This window comes from Entelurus aequoreus, linkage group LG16, assembly GCF_033978785.1.
Source record: "Entelurus aequoreus isolate RoL-2023_Sb linkage group LG16, RoL_Eaeq_v1.1, whole genome shotgun sequence".
Lineage (NCBI taxonomy): Eukaryota > Metazoa > Chordata > Actinopteri > Syngnathiformes > Syngnathidae > Entelurus > Entelurus aequoreus.
Window position 1 is genome coordinate 19578904 of NC_084746.1, and position 24195 is coordinate 19603098.

Here is a 24195-nt window from a genome sequence, read left to right on the forward strand (position 1 = left end):
CATGACGTTGCAGGGCTCTCAGGACACGACGCACTGCATCAACATGATCAGCAAAGGACTTGGAGTAGCAGAGGATGTCGTCAAGATAAGGAATACAGCAGTTGTCACGCAAGGTGACAAGCATCTCCTCCATGCTGCGTTGGAAAGCAGCAGGGGCATTGCTGAGACCAAACGGTATTCTCACCCACTCATATAGACCCCAAGGCGATATGAAGGCTGTCATGTGGCGGGATCCTTCAGCTATGTAGCCCTGGTGATAGGCTTTGCCTAGGTCAAGAATGGTGAACCAGCTGTGGCCGCCCAGGGTGTCCAAGAGATCCTGGATGTGAGGCAGTGGGTGGCGATCTGGCACTGTTTTCTGGTTCAACTGCCTGTAATCGATACACAGTCTTAGAGATCCATCACGTTTTCTGACACAGACAACAGGTGCTGCAAAGGGTGATTTTGACTTGACAATCCAGCCTTTTGCAAGCAGCTCTTGGATGTACTGTTTGACCTCTTGATAGAGTGGTTTGGGAATGGATGAATATGTTTTTTGGACTGGAATGTCATCTTTCAGACTGATGGTCATATGGAGGCTTGGGATGTCCCCAATGTCACCATCATTGCGAGCAAAAGCTCCTGATTCCTCCATCAACATTTGTTTCACCTCCTCTTGTTGATCATCTGTCAGATGACTGACATCCACTGGTGGGTGCCACAGGTCTGCAGTGGGTAGGACCTGATTAGAAGTGGGGGGAGGTGAGGAGTCAACAGTGTTAACATGAATACTCTTATGGTCACTGTGGGGACTGTCTGTCTCTATGACTTTGTCAATGGGCTCAATGCTGCCTAGGACTGTGAAGCTTGGCAAGGTCACATCCATTTGGGAGTGGTTTGACACTGGCACTTTAATGAAACACTTGTCTGTCTGGTGAATCTCCATTAAGCCTGCTCCAATGCTCAATGACTCCAGCTGTACACTGTCAAGGTTGGGTTCAAACAATACTAATGACTCTGAGGGGTTAATATTGTCTGGAACCCTGCACTTAACGTGAACTACCTGACCTGAACAAATTGTGACCTCTTTGAAACCCACTTTTACAGCAGCATGTTCCTCTTTTGGGGAGTTCTGAGTCCGAATAAAACTCACTATGGCTCCAGCACTAACATCATCAATCTCCATGGCACCCGCAAGGAGGTTAGACAGAATGGACATGAGTTTAGGCCGGCCTTCATTACTCTTAATGAGTTCTTGGATTACATTAAAACCAACTAATGGTCTGTCTAGTTTCAGGCAACTCACTAGGAAGGGTACACGGATGGATAAGTCTGGATCATCATTGCCTTGCAGGTTTACCACCACTTCAACCCATCCGTCGTAAGGCACTTCATCACCCGTGACTGCCGAAACATTCAGCTCATTGTCCAGTAGCTCACAGAGAGGTCGAATATTTTGGCTAGGCAGATACTTGTTCTTCCACGTGCGGTCAATTAGGCTCACATAGGCTCCTGTGTCCAGCAGGACAGTGACAGCGTAGCCACCCATACTACATTTCAGCAGGGATTTGCGGCCAATGAGTGGGGCTACTAGCTTGCATGGCTGTGATGTATTGTGAGATTGTATTGTGTTGGCATCACTGATCTTAGCTGGCTTTTGTTTTGGGCCTGTTTGGGGTCGGGACAGGGGTGCAGGAGCGGTCAAAGGTTGTCCCTCTGTCTTGACCGCACCCCGTTTCCCGACGATTTCTGTTTCTTTAAGCACCCAACTGCACGATGGCCTTCTTCTCCGCATGCGAAGCAGTGGTTGCAATTTGGATTGGACTGGGTGACACATTCTGTGCAGCCATAGGGTCTCTGTGTCTTTCTCTCAGTTCTGGGCTTTTCGGGGTCACAGTAAGAGGTTGGTGCACAGCGCTGATCTGGTGCCTGTGTGACCAGCTGTTTCAGGGTCTCCATTGCCTGGGTCAATGCTTCAACCTGGGAGCTAAGTTTCTGTATTGTGTCATCTTTATTGACAGTGTTGACTTTTACCTCACTCTTAACTTTCTTCTCAGGTTCAGCCTGGGTGCTATGGGCCTGACTTACTTTACGGGCAGAGCTTTCTCTCACTTTCCTCTGTGGTGGTCTTTATCACCTGTCGCAGCAAAGCTTCATCAGATACTGTTGGGTCAGCAAGGAGAGGCTTGAGCTCACGCCTGACATCATCATACTTCTCTCCTATTCCCTGACATATTGTGTTCAAGAATATGCACTGTATTGTGGAGGTATCATACTTAACTACTGAGCTTGTTTGTTTAGTAGTGAACATAATCTTTTGTTTGAGGCCAATCATTCTATACAAGAATTGCTGTGGTGTCTCATTTTCATGTTGTTTGGCACACATCAAGTCCTGAAAGAGCTCTGTGCATCCCTTTTCACCTAGGTGTGACTGGAGGAAGCTTTTGAGTTCTGTGACAGTCAGGTCGTCTTTGTTTGTCAACATATCTCTGAAGTTGCCAGGTTTGATTGCACGGAGCACCCCTCTAATGACCTCACCCTCAGTGTGTTTCTCTCTGAGACATTCATCTATTTGTTTGCATAAGCTGTTGTAGCTTAGATCAGATGTAGTGTCACTTATTTGGCCCCCATGTATCCTGAACTCTTTTCGCTGGAGATAAGCAATATCTTGTAGGGAGACCAACCTCTCTGGGGTTTGGCGTGGTGTGGGTTCGATATCACTATGGTGACGTGGCTGGCTGCCACCTTGTGCTGGGGTTCTTTGAGTCGTTAGGGGGTCGTTTGCATCATGGTTGTTCAGGTGTGGGTCAGTTGTGGTTGTCAGGCCAGAAGATGTGGTGGGAGTCACACATTCCTGTAACTTCCTGCCTAGTTCTTCATAAATGGCTTGTAGTTGCTTCATATCTGGTGTGGTTGTGTGGGTGTGTGTACTGGGGTTAGTGTGTGGATATGTAGTATCACCTGAGTGTATGGGTGGTGCATTTGAACAAGATGGCTCATCATTTGAAACAAAAACAGGTAATTCAAAACAATCACGTTTTTTGATAACCTTCAATATTACATCATTCAATATCATCAAACGACCAATACCCTCATCATTAGAATTAAACAGATCATCAGATTGCATAAAGGAAAGGATATGGTCGATGCAGCTTTCTTCATCGGTTGAGCTCAGCTCGTCTGTGCCTGGATGATCAATTCCGATGGACATCGCAACCTCATAGGCTTCGGTGCCTGAGAGATGGTATAGTTGCTTTTTGATGCTCCATAAGAGTTATTTGCGTCCTTCAGACATGGCCTTAGCTGCAGTGATGACACCTTGCTCCTGTCGTCACTCTGCAGCCACTTCACCTCGCCTCTGTAGTCGCACTGAGTCACTGTAGTGCACTGCAGTCTCTCTAGTCGCACTGCAGTCTCTCTAGTCGCACTGCAGTTGCTGTAGTTTCTTTGGCTCTATGGTCGCACGTCACCTCTGCACTGAAGTCGCGCTGCAGTCACGCCACCTCTGCACTATAGTTGTCCTGCAGTCGCGCCACCTCTTCTCTGTAGCCGCACTGTAGACACACCACCTCTGCTCTGTAGCCGCACCGCAGACACGTCACCTCACTTCAGTAACGTGCAGTCACTCTGGTCTTCTGGTTCATATATATCACTGGATCAGCAATCGTCAAACCATCAATGGCGTTGCAGATCCCGGACGAGCTCCCAAATATCTGTTGCAGGTCCCAGGTAGCCAGGACAAGCAGTCAGATAATAATGTCCTGTTATACGGGAGGAAAAATCACACAGAACGTTTCAGATGTTTACAGACTGGTCGCTCTCATCAGAATTTATTAACAGAAATTATAAATCCACAATTCACTTCATTTCCCATATATTTTGTCACTTTGTATTATCATGTCAATGTATTTTACTTCATCTTCACCTCTATGTTCATCAAAACACTCAATAAACTATCATTAAACCGTTACTGTATCACTGGAGTTATAATTACCGTAACAATACTGTATGCCTTTGCCATATATTTTTTACATATGCACATCATCACTCCAAAACATACAATATAGTGCCCAATTAGACATTATTTCACTGTCTTGTCTTTCTCATGAATATTCACCTTCAACTTAATGCACAATTTAGCAACATTCATTTAAATACTTTACTTTTCTTCATATTCTTCTTCTTATAATAGCAGCTTTAAGTTACTGTATTTGAAATGTTCATTGACCATTCCTGAGAGCTTAACTTATATAACCATGTCTAAACACAACAAAATAGCATGTAAAACCTCTTTCAGAACACACACATTAAACAACTATACATTATAAAATCAATAAGAAAATGGGAGCTCTAATTTGGGAGTCTGAATTAGGATCAGAAGTTCCTATACAAACATTGCGCACTCACGTCGCCATTTTGTATTGATTACTGCAGCTGTGCACTGGATTCATTCACAAATACAAACTACAACTCACAAACACTTCAGAGTTAGGCTCCACCATCAGAATGTGTACTTAAACTTATAAAGATCACATGGATATTATTCAGTGAGTTGATTCACCAAAACTAACCTGTTATACAGGAGTAAAAATCACACAGAACGTTTCAGATGTTTACAGACTGGTCGCTCTCATCTGCAGGTGATCGCATTCAATTGGGAAGAAACGCCCTACTGCCCCCTACTGACCAATGCGAATAGTAATAAATGTGGAATGACAGCTCCAAAAACGAATTCAAACCATAAAATAAAATAAATAAATCAACACAAAAATGTGACACATTATGGGTGGGTCACACTCTAAAAGGTCAAACACTCTCCCCATCTTCCAATTCAGAAATATTTTTTCAACCCACCCTCTCCCCGTCTTCCAGCCAGAAAACAAATCTGGAAGAACATCCCCCCAGCCGACTATAACACCCAAAGAGTTTCGAAAAATTAATGGGAGTCCAAGGAGGCCCCAAACAAACATCCGGTGTCAGACCCTACCCAACAGGTCCCTGGCACCAACTTCCCATGGAGACAATGGGCAAAGCTCAATAGATTCAGGACTGGACAAGGCCCCTGCTCGGCCAGTATTTACGGATGCTGAAGCAAGCCAAGCCACACTTTGTGCTTGTGGGGAGACACAGACAATGGACCACATTATTGAGGCCTGTCCACTCCACAGACTAGAGGGAGGCTTGTCGGCCTTCCTATGGCAGACGAGAAGGCAACTGCTTGGCTAAAAGACTTTGCATTCACTAAATGAATAAATAAATTACACCATATTCCTGAGATAGACCCTGTGCACCTCCAGGTTAGTGGAATTCCACAGGCGTTCAGTCTTTCGACATAGTCTTTTAAGTCTTAGGTTGTCATTATTTGTCCAAGGGCCCGTTTCTGTGTAGACAAGTTGGATTTAACAGGAGCCATCTGAACCAGAGTTGTTACACAGTGGTTGTTAAAACAGAAAAAGAAAATGTCCACATTGAGAGAGTCCATCACTAAAAGAGGATCCAACATATTTGTCTGTAGTATTAGCAGTGATAACACGCCTCTGAGACCTTCCATATGAGGCCATAGTTGACGGTAGAGTCTGCAAAGGTTTATATGCACACTATGATATTTAGTCACAAGAACTATTGCTACACAACTAGTCCACACATCTGAGAGCACTTCCATGACATTTAAGTCTCTGTCTAAGAAAACACTTCAAACTCTAGAGAAGAAGCCCTTGCATTATTGTTATTGTAACATTGTAGGTAAGTATTTTAGATTTTAATAGCTGTCAGATTTCTGGATGCTTCCCTTATTTTATAACAGTGTTGGCGCTAGGAATTTTCAAAATCAAGTCATAAAAATGGGGTCCCACGGGAAATTTTTGGGTTCCCACCATTTTGAAAACAAATGATAAATGTATGCATTATCCTGTTATATCCCACATTCTATATGGTGTTTTGGAAAAAGGTTGTCATAAATGTTACTTAATTTATTTTAAAAAATAATACAAAAGAAAACCATTTTTATGCATAGGTAAATGTATTCAGTTAAAACAGTCATTCACTTTCGTCTTTCCTTCATGGATCTAAACTTTACCGCTACCGATATTTTTTTCTATATTTTTATTGAATAAGTTGTAGGTGTATTTATTTCAGTATAAAAGTCTAAAACGTTTTTGCTTCAGTAATGAAATGATGATATTTGTGTGCCAGGGCATACATGCATATGACAAATTTAATTTATTATTCTCACCTGTATGTTGATCATCAGTCGTTTATCCATCCATCCATTTTCTACCGCTTATTCCCTTCGGGGTTGCGGGGGGCGCTGCAGCCTATCTCAGCTACAATCGGGCGGAAGGCGGGGTACAGCCTGGACAAGTCGCCACCTCATCGCAGGGCTAACACTGATAGACAGACAACATTGACAATCACATTCACTCACTAGGGCCAATTTAGTGTTGCCACTCAATCTATCCCCAGGTGCATGTCTTTGGAGGTGGGAGGAAGCCGGAGTACCCGGAGGGAACCCACGCAGTCACGGGGAGAACATGCAAACTCCACACAGAAAGATCCTGAGCGGAGGATCGAACTCAGAACCTTCGTATTGTTAGGCAGCCCCATCAGTTGTTTAAAAACCGCCAAATCTACACTTTCATGGCAAATAATGCCAACAAACTTAAAATTTGGCAAGTTAGTTTCAATGTCATTTAATACAGTGGCACACAATAGGATGCCGGTATGTTGGCACCATTGGACTTGTGTAGCTCAATCAGGCTTGGGAACTTCGACAAGGGGAGGTTCTCTTTGGCCAAGTAATACACATCAGTCCGTAGCGGGCTAATAACACTGTCTTTACTTGCCTCCTCTGCTCTGTTGTTATAGTTGTGTTATTTGGGTTTAGCCCTCAAAGCCTTCCTTTATCCAGAAACTTACTCCCTAAGCTTGTAAACAATAACAAAAACAACCCCACAATGATTTTGTAATAACAAGAACAAGAAAAATAAATGATGTTTTTCTCCTTGTTATTTCTCTTTACCGCACCTCCCCACTTTACACAAAGAATCGATGCAACAAAATACAAATCGATGCTTTTTTCAAACTGAATCAATCCATTTACTCGATGAATATTTGCAGCCCTAACTGGGACACAACTGTGGTTAAGATCGGCAAAAGCTCATCTTGGCTGTTGACGTATGACTTATACGCCTGAAAAACGTCTTTAAAATGTTTTCTTCTTTTAATTTACAAAAATCCCAGAATATTAATAGATAAATAGATAGATATATAGTACTTTATTGATTCCTTCAGGAGAGTTCCCTCAGGAAAATTTAAATTCCAGCAGCAGTGTACAAAATTGTAAAAAGTAAAAAGTAAATAATGGGGGTATACATGGAGACAAAATAGAAAAATATTACAATAGAATAAAAATAAAAAGCAACGATGAGAATAAAAATATAACAGTAAAATAAGAATATAACAAGAGAAACTAGGCAGGAGTGACCATGTTATGAAAAAGTATTTCACTGTTATTGTCTTGCATCTCCTGTCATCCTAGTACCCCCTCCCCCCCAGAGAGGAGTTGTACAGTCTAATGTCGTGTGCGACAAAGGAGTTTTTGAGTCTATTAGTCCTGCACTAAAATAGAGAAAAATCAAGAAAATGTAGCAACCCCAACTCGAACCCAATCCCAGCTTTAAAATGTACCAAGCAATTGAGAAAACATACACATACAGTACTTTTATCTTATATATTTTGTTTATTATATTTTGTTGTCCATCCATCCATCCATCCATCCATCTTCTTCCGCTTATCCGAGGTCGGGTCGCGGGGGCAGCAGCCTAAGCAGGGAAGCCCAGACTTCCCTCTCCCCAGCCACTTCGTCTAGCTCTTCCCGGGGGATCCCGAGGCGTTCCCAAGCCAGCCGGGAGACATAGTCTTCCCAACGTGTCCTGGGTCTTCCCCGTGGCCTCCTACCGGTCGGACGTGCCCTAAACACCTCCCTAGGGAGGCGTTCGGGTGGCATCCTGACCAGATGCCCGAACCACCTCATCTGGCTCCTCTCGATGTGGAGGAGCAGTGGCTTTACTTTGAGCTCCTCCCGGATGACAGAGCTTCTCACCCTATCTCTAAGGGAGAGACCCGCCACCCGGCGGAGGAAACTCATTTCGGCCGCTTGTACCCGTGATCTTGTCCTTTCGGTCATAACCCAAAGCTCATGACCATAGGTGAGGATGGGAACGTAGATCGACCGGTAAATTGAGAGCTTTGCCTTGCGGCTCAGCTCCTTCTTCACCACAACGGACCGATACAGCGCCCGCATTACTGAAGACGCCGCACCGATCCGCCTGTCGATCTCACGATCCACTCTTCCCTCACTCGTGAACAAGACTCTGAGGTACTTGAACTCCTCCACTTGGGGCAAGATCTCCTCCCCAACCCGGAGACGGCACTCCACCCTTTTCCGGGCGAGTGTCATATTTATTTATTAATATATTTTATGTATATTTTTTGGATGAAAAACAATACGACAAAAATAAAACATTTATAAAAGCAACATCATGTTGGTTTTATAAATTAAAAAAAGACCCCCGTGCCAGCAACCTGAGGGTTCCTGGTTCGATCCCCACCTACTACCAACCTCGACACGTCCATTGTGTCCTTGAGCAAGACACTTCACCCTTGCTCCTGATGGGTCATGGTTAGCACCTTGCATGCGATATATCCCGCCATCAGTGTTTGAATTTTTGTGTGAATGGGTGAATGTGGAAATAGTGTCAAAGCGCTTCGAGTACCTTGAAGGTAGAAAAGCGCTATACAAGTACAACCCATTTACCATTTACATTTATAGACGGTACCATTTGGCTGAAGTTAGTCCTGTGCCTTTACATACTGATTTGGATTAATTGGTATGAACATATATTAGTTCAGTATATGCATAATCACTTTGTCATCGAGGCTACGATGGCCCTGCTCAGGACTAAAGTGCAGACTAAACAAAACAAGACTATGATCACTCATATGGACACAGACACTTTTAAAAATGTCTAAGCCAAGAGTAAAAACTGAGTCTAAAATGTAGCCTTTTTTGGTGAGTGGGCTCAGAAACATGCTGCTGAAAATGAAAAGTTTCAGTCAATGTGAGAAGTTCCATTGCAGAGCAAGATGAGCCGTCACCAACATGAAGGTTAAAATCCCCAAGGAAGTGAAGTGAAGTGAAGTGAATTATATTTATATAGCGCTTTTCTCCATTGACTCAAAGCGCTCTACATAGTGAAACCCAATATCTATTCAAACCAGTGTGGGTGGCACTGGGAGCAGGTGGGTAAAGTGTCTTGCCCAAGGACACAACGGTTGTGACTAGGATGGCGGAAGCGGGGATCGAACCTGGAACCCTCAAGTTGCTGGCACGGCCACTTTACCAACCGAGCTATACCGGTATATATTAAAGGAAAACATCTTCATGATTGAAGACAGGAAGTCACTACAATCCTTTAAAACGACGGCAGCAGGGCCAGGAGGATGGTAGATCAACACACAACGAAAGGAGGATGCAAACCTCACATTGACCACCTGCGATTCAAAAGAAGATTATTCTTGGACTGGATCACTTTGCATGTGACGTCATCGCTGTGCACAATTGCCAGACCACCACCTCGACGATAGGGGCGGGGCTTCCCGACGCACAGCATCCAACTGGGCAGAGTTCATTTCAATGAATAAACTCTTCCTCTCTCTGCCATGTCTCCGAACCACACATGATGTCCATATTTTATCTCGAGAAAAAATAGTTGAATAAAAAAAGATTTGTTTGCAACTGAACGAGCATTCACAGTCCGATGTAGATTGTGGATGACGTCACGCAGGTGTCGCCAGAGTTGCGCAGTGGGATTGGTCGACTCGAAGGCAGGTCCACGGGTCACGTGGACTCCAGCTGGCCGGCGCAAACACAGTATATGATGCCAATAAATCCCCCTGATCACAACTCCAGCGCCGTAGAGGGTACAGGACACTCGTTGCAGACCAAGCAGAGGAACCTTCGCTTGATCTGGATACCGGACCGTTAGCCTCTTGTCCATCTTTTGCGGACCTTGCCGGCGCCCGTTACAGCAGCAAGTATTGAGGTGAGTTGGGATCAATGATAAAAGGAGGAGGAAACGCGTGTTTGTATCAAACAGGACCTCCACGGACTCTCTGATACTAAACAAAGAGTCCCGATCTAAGTCCGTAAAACCAAGACACATCCATGTGTTATTGGGGCTGATATGATTATACATTCATCAATAACCAGGAATAATCTACAGCAGGAGACGCTCAGTCACAGGTGGCATCTTCATTTCCGGTTTAAGTGTCAAAAAGTCAAAAGAGGGATTCTTTTTTATGGAGATTTTATATGTTTTATTTTTGCCTTCTTGAAATGTTCTATAAAGCACTTTTAATTACCTTGAGTAATTGTGCTCTATAAATAAACTTACCATGGTATATACCAGAGGTGTGGACTCGAGTCACATGACTTGGACTCGAGTCAGACTCGAGTCATGAATTTGATGACTTTAGACTCGACTTGACAAAATGTAAAGAGACTTGCAACTCAACTCAATGACTTGTGACTTCACTTGGACTTGAGCCTTTTGACTTGACATGACTTGCTATTTCCCCCAAAACCTAAAGCTTAAAAAGTTATTTGGGACCGCTCCGTATCTTTCATTTTGTACGTGTCTGTCTATCAGTGTGTGTGCTGCGTGTCAGCGTGTGTGCTCTCAGTACAATAGCCAATCAAATTAGACCTACATTGTTTTCATCACACAGCATTCATCCAATCAAATTGCAGGACAATCAATGAACAAGAGTTGTCAAACAACGCGCCAGTGAGAAAGATTTATACCGAAGTTGGTTTCGTTCGGGTATAAAAACTACGACTTGGTCAACAAAAAACGAATTGCCGTATGCAAATCACGCAGTTCGAATATTACAGACGGAGACGTAACAACTTCCAACTTCGTTCGACATTTGAAGTTGCACAAAGAAGGGTAAGTTTTGAATGTAAGATAACGTTTATTGGCTAAGTAACATGACTTTTATTTGCTGTGTAGTTGAATCAGTGAGGCTGTAAACTCACTGCTAACGTTATAACCATAGACATCTTATAAGTAGAAGCAGCATCGAGCGCTACTGCCTACTGGCGCAGACGAGACGCGGGGCCGCCATCTTGGAGTGGTGATCCGCTCCACTCAGTGCAATTCATTTGGCAGGAGCAATGAACTGTCAGCGCATTTAATTCATTTTACCTCACTGAATACCACTCATTTTCACACGCTTTTTTGTCATACGTGTAGCTATGATAACGGACACATGTTTTATTATTCATAGTTTGCTTAACAGTAATATAATATTCTTATATGCTATAAGTGACCAGACGTCCGAGATCAAAACTGGGAATATAATCCCAGAGAAGGGGGAAAAAACGGTCAGCTATTTTTAAGTTGAAGAAACAATATGATTACGTTATATATACATGCGTTAAAATACATTTAAACCAGTGTAGGTGGCACTGGTAGCAAGGGTGAAGTATGTCTTGCTCATGGACACAACATCAGGGACAACGATGGCAGAAGCTGGAACCCTCAAGTTTTTGGCACAGTCGCTCTACCAACTGAGCCATGCTGCCCCCTTTTATATATATATATATATATATATATATATATATATATATATATATATATATATATATATATATATATATATATATATATATTTATATATATATATATATATATATATATATATATATATATATATATATATATATATATATATATATATATATGTATATACTGTATATATGTGTATATGTACTTATATAAGTAATAAAAGATACATTTTTGCATATTATGTTATATAGTTCTCTCTCTCTCTCTCTCTCTCTCTCTCTCTCTCTCTCTCTCTCTCTCTCTCTCTCTCTCTCTCTCTCTCTCTCTATATATATATAGAGTTCATAGTGAGTGTGAATGTTGTCTGTCTATCTGTGTTGGCCCTATGATGAGGTGGCGACTTGTCCAGGGTGTACCCCGCCTTCCGCCCGAATGCAGCTCAGATAGGCTCCAGCACCCTCGCGACCCCGAACGGGACAAGCGGTAGAAAATGGATGGATGGATGGATGGATATATATATATATATATATATATATATATATATATATTTATATATATATATATATATATATATATATATATATATATATATATATATAAAATCAAAAGTAAGTATTTCGGTCATTGAAGGACACTTAAGGTTTATTTACAGTGTTGTCATTCCAATACAAAACTGGAGACTTACTGAATGTTCTTATCTTATCTACTAGACAGTTTGTCTTTTCTATTGCAATCGTGTTTACAATTTATCCTTTGCCCTCTGTATCAGATGCGGAAGAGTGGTTGTGTTGATTGATTAACTGTAACTGTGGAGGAATGACTGCAATATAATTGGCTACATGCTTTTGTGTTTCGTTCTGGTTTGTCAGCCACCCATGATGAGGCTTAGCTGGAATTCGGTAGGCTCCAGCTCCTCGCCTCTCTGAGCAATGCAAGGTGTAAAACATATGTGCTCATGTCAGTGGAGTTCTGCTCTGTAGATGTTGCATTGATACTGTAACTATTTCCTCGGTCTATAGAGAAGTCTCAGTCTTTCTGGCAGCTGTCTATATAGATATTAATAAGATCTCATTAATCAATCATCCAGAAATACACCTTTGTTTGATCCTCTGCTACCAGCTGTTAAAGTGTGTATCAAGTTTGTCTTTGATGGACCTTCTATTTACCGTATACAGTCTTTAAGGTTATTTGATATCTGTTCCCTTCTAATGTTTTCCTGGTCACAGGTCCATCTTTTGTCAGTATGAAGATCCGAGAAGGAAAGATCATGAATCAGGGGCAGCAGGATGAGCTGGTAATTATCCCTTTCTATTTCTCCAGTATAGGACAAACATTGGTTTGGGTTTATTGTGAGTGTCTTTGGCACTGAGCAAGAAACAAAAAGATGTGGGCGTATAAATGACACTCGGGGAACCCCAAACAGCTTTTTACCTTCTTGGGTAAAACTATTTTCTTTCAAGATTTGTAATATTTGGTCCTTGCAGGAGGTGTGGGGGTACCGACCCTGTTTGTGGAAAGTCATCCTGGTGGGTGTTGGTGCGGTTTGCTCTGGTGGTCTCCTGCTGCTGCTGCTCTACTGGGTGCCTGAGTGGGGGGTCAAAGCCACCTGCACACCCACCTCACTGAAGGAGGCAAGCAGACTGCTTCTTAGGACCACGGTACGATCAGACAATCCAATGCTCTTCATGAGGTTTCTGCAATGTCCACACTTTTGGGACACTTCGTACACTACGTTATTCAAATATTAAAAATCAATATACTGCAAGACAATCTTATCCAATGAAAATTACAAACTCAAACAGTTGCTCTCTAGTACATATAAACCATGTTATTACATTATTTTTATTATTTCATTTTCTCCATGGGCTGTACTTTAGAGTAGTCAGCTACTAGTACAGCTTGTATAGCAGAAAATGACTCGGAGTTTAAATGTTTGTCAACACAAGTGAGTGCCGAGATGTTTGCTTACAGTCAATCATGGTGATTATGAAATCAGTGTCATGGTCCCAGCTGCATGAGTGCTGCCAAGACGTGCTCCTCATTGGAATTCATGCTACCCTGCTTCTGAGCATGAATCCAAGTAAAGCAAAAATTGAATTTAATAATTGAATGAATCTTTTGAGTACAGTTGTTGCACTAAATGTGAATGCATTTTGATATATATCTTCATTTAAAGGAGCCATATGTAATAAATGAATGTCAAGTCATCATTAAATGGCCCTGAAATGTCAAAAGATATTAATAAGTCATGTTATTTTTGAATACCTCTATAACTGATAACAGTAGTTCAGCCGGGATATGTTCATTTCAAAATTAGATTTACAGCCCCGAAATCTTGTTATTGTTTTCATTTCGATGTCCGCTCTCCACCGTTTCAAAAATTAGAATGTCTGCGAGTGTGTCACATCCAGGTTGCCAGTTACGCACCGCCCTGTTCGTCTGGCTACTGCCACTGGTAAAGTTACTAAACTTGTCAGACCTTAGTAAATTTTAAAAGGCATCGTTACAATTCTCAACTTATTCATGACAAAGCCAGGAACAAAACAGGGGATGCTTTTGAAAAGATTGAGACGGTTGAAGGCGGAGAAGATTTTTTCATCTGACGTTAATGTATGTCGATGTGTCATCGAACGGACAGGGAAAAATATATTTTAGATAAATAAAACCTATATGGATATGGGTAGTGTCAGTGCCTATTTTGTTCTCAATATGCTCATACGCTGAGAAAATGGGTTCCGACTTTAGCAGTGCGGCTGGCATCATGGCGATATGAAACGTTTGGAGAAAGCCATCACATGATAAAATAATTCCTCATTGGTGTTTGCATATTGTGGACTACATGTACCACGTTATATGGCAATCTGACACATTTGAAACAGTAGCTTGTAGGCATACCTTGGTAAAATGTCTCCTCTTTAGTTTTGGGCATACATTAGGCTGAAGTGAAGTGAAGTGAATTATATTTATATAGCGCTTTTCTCAAGTGACTCAAAGCGCTTTACATTGTGAAACCCAATATTTAAGTTACATTTTTAAACCAGTGTGGGTGGCACTGGGAGCAGGTGGGTAAAGTGTCTTGCCCAAGGACACAACGGCAGTGACTAGGATGGCGGAAGCAGGGATCGAACCTGCAACCCTGAAGTTGCTGGCACGGCCACTCCCCCAACCGAGCTATACCGTAGTAATAAGTAGAGCATGCTAAGCATGCTCTACTTATTTTTACCAGTATAACCATTGCTGGCGTTGGTTGTAGTTCGTTTTAGTCTTTGTTTTCTGATAGTACTGACAATAACCTTATGATTGCCATTTGTTGTGATATTATATGCAAGCATGACATACCTCTTCCTGAAAATACCCTAATTAATGTGTAAAATGTACAAACCCCGTTTCTATATGAGTTGGGAAATTGTGTTAGATGTAAATATAAACGGCATACAATGATTTGCAAATCCTTTTCAACCCATATTCAATTGAATGCACTACAAAGACAAGATATTTGATGTTCAAACTCATAAACTTTATTCTTTTTTTTGCAAATAATAATTAACTTAGAATTTCATGGCTGCAACACGTGCCAAAGTAGTTAGGAAAGGGCACGTTCACCACTGTGTTACATCACATTTTCTTTTAACAACACTCAATAAACGATTGGGAACTGAGGAAACTAATTTTTGAAGCTTTGAAAGTGGAATTCTTTCCCATTCTTGTTTTATGTAGAGCTTCAGTCGTTCAACAGTCCGGGGTCTCCGCTGTCATATTTTACGCGTCATAATCCGCCACACATTTTCGATGGGAGACAGGTCTGGACTGCAGGCGGGCCAGGAAAGTACCCGCACTCTTTTTTTACGAAGCCACGCTGTTGTAACACGTGCTGAATGTGGCTTGGCATTGTCTTGCTGAAATAAGCAGGGACGTCCATGAAAAAGACGGCGCTTAAATGGCAGCATATGTTGTTCCAAAACCTGTATGTACCTTTCAGCATTAATGGTGCCTTCACAGATGTGTCAGTTACCCAAACCTTGGGCACTAATTCACCCCCTTACCATCACAGATGCTGGCTTTTAAACTTTGCGTCGATAACAGTCTGGAAGGTTCGCTTCACCTTTTGGTCCCGATGACATGATGTTGAATATTTCCAAAAACAATTTGAAATGTGGACTCGTCAGACCACAGAACACTTTTCCACTTTGCATGAGTCCATCCTAGATGATCTTGGGCCCAGAGAAGCCGGCGGCATTTCTGGATGTTGTTGAATAATGGCTTTCGCTTTCCATAGTAGAGCTTTAACTTGCACTTACAGATGTAGCGACAAACTGTATTTAGTGACAGTGGTTTTCTGAAGTGTTCCTGAGCCCATGTGGTGATATCCTTTAGAGATTGATGTCGGTTTTTGATACAGTGCCATCTGAGGGATCGAAGGTCACGGTCATTCAATGTTGGTTTCCGGCCATGCTGCTTACGTGGAGTTATTTCTCCAGATTCTCTGAATCTTTTGATGATATTATGGACCGTATATGTTGAAATTCCTAAATTTCTTGCAATTGCACTTTGAGAAACATTGTTCTTAAACTGTTTGACTATTTGCTCACACAGTTGTGGACAAAGGGGTGTACCTCGCCCCATCCTTTCTTGTGAAAGACTGAGCATTTTTTGGGACGCTGTTTTTATACCCAATCATGGCACCCACCTGTTCCCAATTAGCCTGCACACCTGCGGGATGTTCCAAATAAATAAATAAATTAATGAGTGTTTGATGAGCATTCCTCAACTTTATCAGTATTTATTGCCACCTTTCCCAACTTCTTTGTCATGTGTTGCTGGCATCAAATTCTAAAGTTAATGATTATTTGAAAAAAAAAATGTTTATCAGTTTGAACATCAAATATGTTGTCTTTGTAGCATATTGAACCGAATATGGGTTGAAAATGATTTGCAAATCATTGTATTCCGTTTATATTTACATTTAACACAATTCCCCAACTCATATGGAAACAGGGTTTGTAAAATAGAGATTTGTTATTGACAAAACGCTTGTGTATTCAGGTATTATGGTCCCAGCACCTCAACCCCTAGAAAAAGGCAGTGGAAGTTTGACGTTCCTTAGAGTAACCCAGTGGATCGAGCTGCTTATCTGGCGACATCAGTCAGGAAGAGGGGGAGTGGACTAAAGAATTTTGACCGTGATTGCAGTACCATTTATGGCCAGAGTTTTACATATGGCTCCTTTAATAAACCATACTTGCCAACCCTCTCGTTTTTAGCGGGAGAATCCCGGTATTCAGCGCCTCTCCCGACAACCTCCCGGCAGAGATTTTCTCCCGAAAAACTCCCGGTATTCAGCCGGAGCTGGAGGCCACGCCCCCTCCAGCTCAATGCGGACCTGAGAGTGGGGGCAGCCTGTTCTCACGTCCGCTTTCCCACAATATAAACAGCTTGCCTGCCCAATGACGTCATAACATCTAGGGCTTTTAGAGAGTAGAGCACACAACAAGGAGACGAAGCAGAAGAACGAGGAAATTACAGACATGGCGACGCCGTCGACGAGCAAGATGAAGAAATACGCTTGCAAGTTCCAAAACGAATGGAAACAAGAATTTCAGTTCATCCAGGACAGTTTGAAGGGGAAGGTGTATGTTGCCTGTAAATATGTAGAACAGACTTCTCCATTAAACACGGTTGCCGAAATGATATACTCATCATGAACGGAGAAGTTAAACAGGATAATACTGCCATCTAATGGATAGCCTGAAATTCAAGTATTTTTTATTTTTTTCTATGTAAATAAAATAAATATATATATATATATATATATATATATATATATATATATATATATATATATATATATATATATATATATATATATATATATATATATATATATATATATATGTATATATATAGCTAGAATTCACTGAAAGTCAAGTATTTCATACATATATACATATATATATGAAATATATATATGAAATACTCGAGTTGGTGAATTCTAGCTGTAAATAACCACGCCCCCAACCACGCCCCCCGCCCCCCCCACACACCCCCACCCCCACCCCCGACCAAGACCCCCCCACCTCCCGATATTGGAGGTCTCAAGGTTGGCAAGTATGAATAAACACATTTTACACCACAAACAATCAAATTAATGATTGATTAGGTTATGTTTATGTTTTGCTAAAAAATTTAAAGTGTTCCCAGCATGCCTTGTGGCACTTGATCTTTACAAGAAACCATAACTTAATAAATTGTGCATTCAGTTGTTTAATAGTTTGTAATATGAAACATGTATATTAAATGACAAAATAAAACATATAGCGTTGGTCAGTGTAACACTTGTATTCATGTGTATTATTCATTCATTCATTCCTCATTCATTGGATTTGAATGAATGCTCAGATGTGGGAGGTTTAAGAATTCCTATGAAAAGCATGTCTTTCCAGAAAACAGGCATTGGGAAGCTGCAGTTCAGTGTGGAAATCAAAATAATTGTATTGCTATTGTCAGTGAGCTTTCACAAATGAGGATTTTTTTCCCCGTGCAAAGGTGCTATATGAAACAATAACCAGCAAAATTAGGATTGCCAGGCAATTAAAAATACAAGAAGATGAATAAAATAAGAATATGAATACAGTAAGATAAATATGGTGTCTGCAGATTTACATAAGTGAAGTGGACAATGAGCAGTCAGTGAAAGTGAATTTAGTGAAGAATGTGACAGTGCAAGTGATAGATCAGTTTGTCTTTATGAGCCTGGTGGCAGAGGGAAAAAAACTGTTCTTTTGGCGGAAGATTTTGTTCCGAATGGACTCGCTTGTGAGAAGCGAGTCGAATAATTTTCATGCCCTCGAGTCTTGGAGGCATACAGGTCTTGGAGAGATAGGGGGTTGCAGCCTTCTCAACAGAGTGTATGATTTGCTGCAGTCTGTGTGTGTTCCTGGCTGTGGCCCCAGGATACCACACTGTGATGCAGGTGGTGAGGATGGACTCAATGATGACCGTGTAGATATGTACCAACATTTTTGTTGGCGGCTTGAGTTTCCTCAGCTGTCAAAGGAAAAACATCCACTGCTGGGCCTTTTTGATGAGGCAGCAGATGTTTAGCTCCCACTTCAGGTCCTGGGTGATGGTGAAACTCAGAAAGCGGAAGGAGTCCACCATGTAGATGGAGAAGTCTGTTAGAGCAGGGGCGACGGTGGGGCTGTGGTTTTTCTGAAGTCCACAATCAATTTCTGGGTTTGAAGTTCCAGGTTGCTGCACCAGGACACCAGACAGTCCACCTCCCATCGTTGCCTGACACGAGCCCGATGAGGGTGGCGTCATTCTAAAACGTGATTATTTTTATCCACTGGTGACAGAAGGTGTAGCAGTTTACGTACAGGGAGAAGAGCAGATTGGAAAGTACACAGCCTTGTGGGTATCCGGTGCCAATGGGCATTGTGTCCGTTGCAGTCCTCCCGAACACACAAAAACATGCATTCTAACATGTACTGTGACATTGTGAAGCAGAGCATTAGTTATTGCATCTGATATACATCTTGAATCGTTAGTTGAGCAGTGGTTGACACGTTTTTGTAAAAAGGACCTTTCTAAGTAGGTGTTGAAAGAGGAAAATGTCTGTGAAGTAACTCGGGTCAAATTTCCCATGGAGCGTTGCTGTCAACATCCATGTAACCTGCTCATGCATACAGAAACAGAAACTAAACTTAAAATATCTATAAGTTAAAATATTTATTAAAAATAAAGTATTTCCACCCAGTTGGTTTCACTGTTATCCATTAGCATCTTAATGGTGAACATAATGTAAATTAACATCGAGCTAAAGCATTTGTTTTAATGCATTTTTTAAATGTTGGAATGGAATGTCATATATTTGTTTTTAATCTCATGTACGTTATGCTGACATACTTGATGTATGTCCAGTTTTACAATACATAAAGTAAAAACTCTCAAGTAGGACCTAAACTTCAGTCTTTATCGACAATTTATCTGTCTGCTAAGCCAACAAGAAGTGACGTTAAGTGTTTTAACATCTTCACATGAAACCATATCTTAATATAAGAACTATATCCATATCATAATCCTAATAAGTGTTTCATTAAGTTGATTGTGGTTCCCCAGATGGATGCAACTAATTTGAGACAAATATTGCATTGAGCCAAGTTGACAGTTTTTTTGTCAGTGAGCTACACCTTTAAAGATTTACTGCACAACTCGAGACAAGCAGGCATTACGTCATCAGCTGTGGTTTCATAACTACGATGGTAGGCTGAATAAAACAATACCGAAAGGCGTATCATTTGTCCAGAATCTGAACAGCCGTCCTGTACCAACACAATTATGAACCTGTACAAAAACAAATATGGGTTCTTTATAAACATCCCTAGGTAGACTGAAGGATTTTGTTTTGAACCAACTAACTCAGGATGTGTTAACGCTACAAACTACAATACAGTTGATGATAGCTGTAGGATGAAACATATTTGAATACAAAATACTGTTGTCACAGGATGACTTTAGGCAGTGGTTTTGTGCCAAAGTACATGTGATTTGGGCTCCAGGGAAGACGCCCTTTGATAGTCTGGATCCGATGTCCACAGCTCAGTTACATGATGGAGATAAACACCACAGCCTCATGGAGAATCATGAGAAATTCACTCAGAGAGAATCTTTTAAGGTACTTTTCTGTTATTTGTATTATTTCCACTAAGAAGTTGTTGCAGTAGTTTCATTCGATGGTCATTTATAAAAGATCTAAAGCAAATTTTGGACCTGTTTCTTCTGTCTGTCCTTCACAGGTCCAGTACTTCAACCACCACAGCATCAAATACTTCTGGAATGAAGGGACACAGAACTTTGAATCATATAAGTATGTCTCCATTAAAAAACACAATGCTATGCCTAGTCTTGTTTTTATTAAATAATGTGTACCATTTGTGTAAGGGGCTTGGAGGATACAAATGTGAGCTGTGCACACATTCACAGCAACCATAGCTCTGGACTCACTAAAACCCTGCAGGACTACAGGTACTGTACAATGATTCTAGATCGGTCTTCACTCAAAGGAAATGTACTGAAATGTAACAGATCACAGGTATCACACACACAGAGTTTATTGGGAATTATGCTTGTTGTCAACAGAGCTTTGTTTTTTGGCAAGAATGAGATTGACGTAAAAGTGCCGCCTTTATTCAAGATCTTTATGAAAGAGGTAAAAAAAACAACATTCCTCAGTCAGTTTAGTTGTTAGTTCTGTCTTTATGTATTATTCATTTGAATGTACATTATTTGACTTTGTTTCTTCTCTGAAGGTCATGAATCCATTTTACATCGTCCAGATGGGCAGTTTTATTCTGTGGACCTATCAAGGCTACTACGATTATTCCTTTCTAACTCTTACTATGGCTATTGTTTTAATAGCCACCTCTCTGTACACCATTAGAAAGGTGAGCCATGTTGCACCTTGTTCAACTTTACTAACAGTTACAGTTCTATCACAGTGGTTACTGCTCATAATGTTATCAGTGTACCGTGGCTTTACAGTGTCTTATTTCATTGTAAAGTCTTGTCTACCTCTTGTGGTTTACTTTAGATATACTTTATATGATGGATATATATCAATTCCAGGCAACTGGTAACATTTTACATAGTGATGAGTATTATAAACATACAAAATAGAAAAATAAAATTTGCAAAAAAGCTGGTCTTTGCCAAATAGTCCCTGTTTGCATGGCATTTTACTTCCTGTTATGATTCCATGACATTCTTTTGTTCCCTTTCTGCCACCTTCCAGAATTATATGAGACTGCGTGACATGGTGATAGCACACTCTATGGTACAGGTTTCAGTGTGGCGAGGAAATACAGGCAAGTTTGTATTTAGTCATTCAACAACAAAACAATATATATATATTTTTTTTTCAAAGCAATGTACAATGACTATTTTGCTGCCCTGAGCAAAATGTTCATAATCAGCTTTCATAGACACTCACATAAAAAATGCATGCATACATTTTAGAATTAATTTATTTAATTTAAGTAAAGAAAACAAGTCAATTAAAAACACAGAAACATATTACAAATCTGAATGATCTTATTACTCCCTCCAACTGGACTAAAAAATACAAACTGTACATCCACACTTATCAAGAGAGTTGAACATAGAACAAAAAGTTCAAAAACTTCCTTCAGACCATGGCCGTAACTATCATTGAGAACACCGAGGTCATGTCCTCTGTATTTTTTAAGTGACAAGAAGATGACTTAGGACATGAACTATCATCAATCATCAAAAAATCAATCAAATAATCAATTAATCAATCAAAGTTGACTTATATAGCCATCCATCCATCCATCCATCTTCTTCCGCTTATCCGAGGTCGGGTCGCGGGGGCAGCAGCCTAAGCAGGGAAGCCCAGACTTCCCTCTCCCCAGCCACTTCCTCCAGCTCTTTCCGAGGGATCCCGAGGGATCCCGAAGCGTTCCCAGGCCAGCCGGGAGACATAGTCTTTCCAACGTGTCCTGGGTCTTCCCCGTGGCCTCTTACCGGTCGGATGTGCCCTAAACACCTCCCTAGGGAGGCGTTCGGGTGGCATCCTGACGAGATGCCCGAACCACCTTATCTGGCTCCTCTCGATGTGGAGGAGTAGCGGCTTTACTTTGAGTTCCTCCCGGATGGCAGAGCTTCTCACCCTATCTCTGAGGGAGAGCCCCGCCACCCGACTGAGGAAACTCATTTCGGCAACTTGTACCCGTGATCTTGTCCTTTCGGTCATAACCCAAAGCTCATGACCATAGGTGAGGATGGGAACGTAGATCGACCGGTAAATTGAGAGCTTTGCCTTCCGGCTCAGCTCCTTCTTCACCACAACGGATTGATACAGCATCTGCATTACTGAAGACGCCGCACCGATCCGTTTGTCGATCTCACGATCCACTCTTCCCTCACTCGTGACCAAGACTCAGAGGTACTTGAACTCCTCCACTTGGGGCAGGGTCTCCTCCCCAACCCGGAGATGGCACTCCACCCTTTTCCAGGCGAGAACCATGGACTTGGACTTGGAGGTGCTGATTCTCATCCCAGTTGCTTCACACTCGACTGCGAACCGATCCAGTGAGAGCTGAAGATCCTGGCCAGATGAAGCCATCAGGACCACATCATCTGCAAAAAGCAGAGACCTAATCCTGCAGCCACCAAACCGGATCCCCTCAACGCCCTGAGTGTGCCTAGAAATTCTGTCCATAAAAGTTATGAACAGAATCGGTGACAAAGGGCAGCCTTGGCGGAGTCCAACCCTCACTGGAAACGTGTCTAACTTACTGCCGGCAATGCGGAACAAGCTCTGACACAGGGAGCGGACCGCCACAATCAGACAGTCCGATACCCCATACTCTCTGAGCACTCCCCACAGGACTTCCCGAGGGACATGGTCGAATGCCTTCTCCAAGTCCAAAAAGCACATGTAGACTGGTTGGGCAAACTCCCATGCACCCTCAAGGACTCTGCCAAAAGTATAGAGCTGGTCCACAGTTCCACGACCAGGACGAAAACCGCACTGTTCCTCCTGAATCCGAGGTTCGACTATCCGGCGTAGCCTCCTCTCCAGTACACCTGAATAGACCTTACCGGGAAGGCTGAGGAGTGTGATCCCACGATAGTTGGAACACACCCTCCGGTTCCCCTTCTTAAAAAGAGGAACCACCACCCCGGTCTGCCAATCCAGAGGTACCGCCCCCGATGTCCACGCGATGCTGCAGAGTCTTGTCAACCAAGACAGCCCCACAGCATCCAGAGCCTTAAGGAACTCCGGACGGATCTCATCCACCCCTGGGGCCTTGCCACCGAGGAGCTTTTTAACTACCTCAGCAATCTCAGCCCCAGAAATAGGAGAGCCCACCACAGATTCCCCAGGAACTGCTTCCTCATAGGAAGACGTGTTGGTGGGATTAAGGAGGTCTTCGAAGTATTCTCTCCACCGATCCACAACATCCACAGTCGAGGTCAGCAGAACACCATCCTCACCATACAGTGTTGAGGCGGCGGATGGTGGTCCAGAATCGCTTCGAAGCTGTCCGGAAGTCGTTTTCCATGGCTTCTCCAAACTCCTCCCATTTCCGAGTTTTTGCCTCCGCGACCGCTGAAACCGCACACCGCTTGGCCCGTCGGTACCTGTCCGCTGCCTCCAGAGTCCTATGAGCCAAAAGGACCCGATAGGACTCTTTCTTCAGCTTGACGGCATCCCTCACCGCTGGTGTCCACTAGCGTGTTCTAGGATTACCGCCACGACAGGCACTATCTACCTTGCGGCCACAGCTTCAATCAGCCGCCTCGACAATAGAGGTGTGGAACATGGTCCACTCGGACTCAATGTCCAGCACCTCCCTCGTGACCTGTTCAAAGTTCTTCCGGAGGTGGGAATTGAAACTCTCTCTGACAGGAGACTCTGCTAGACATTCCCAGCAGACCCTCACAATGCGTTTGGGCCTGCCAGGTCTGTCGGGCATCCTCCCCCACCATCGCAGCCAACTCACCACCAGGTGGTGCTCGGTAGAAAGCTCCGCCCCTCTCTTCACCCGAGTGTCCAAAACAT

General features: G+C 42.4%; 1 protein-coding gene across 1 annotated transcript in view; it reads left to right on the forward strand.

The window, feature by feature from the left end:
- The first annotated feature begins 9955 nt into the window (after window positions 1-9955).
- Window positions 9956-24195, forward strand: part of LOC133630685 (polyamine-transporting ATPase 13A3-like) — a 139640-nt gene continuing 125400 nt past the window's right edge. The window contains exons 1-9 of the mRNA XM_062022327.1: window positions 9956-10082; window positions 12836-12903; window positions 13094-13267; window positions 20116-20283; window positions 20405-20475; window positions 20550-20633; window positions 20748-20817; window positions 20918-21052; window positions 21400-21472. Of these exons, the coding sequence (XP_061878311.1) occupies window positions 12853-12903; window positions 13094-13267; window positions 20116-20283; window positions 20405-20475; window positions 20550-20633; window positions 20748-20817; window positions 20918-21052; window positions 21400-21472 (826 nt within the window). The 5' untranslated portion in view covers window positions 9956-10082; window positions 12836-12852. The remainder of the gene's footprint in view (window positions 10083-12835; window positions 12904-13093; window positions 13268-20115; window positions 20284-20404; window positions 20476-20549; window positions 20634-20747; window positions 20818-20917; window positions 21053-21399; window positions 21473-24195) is intronic.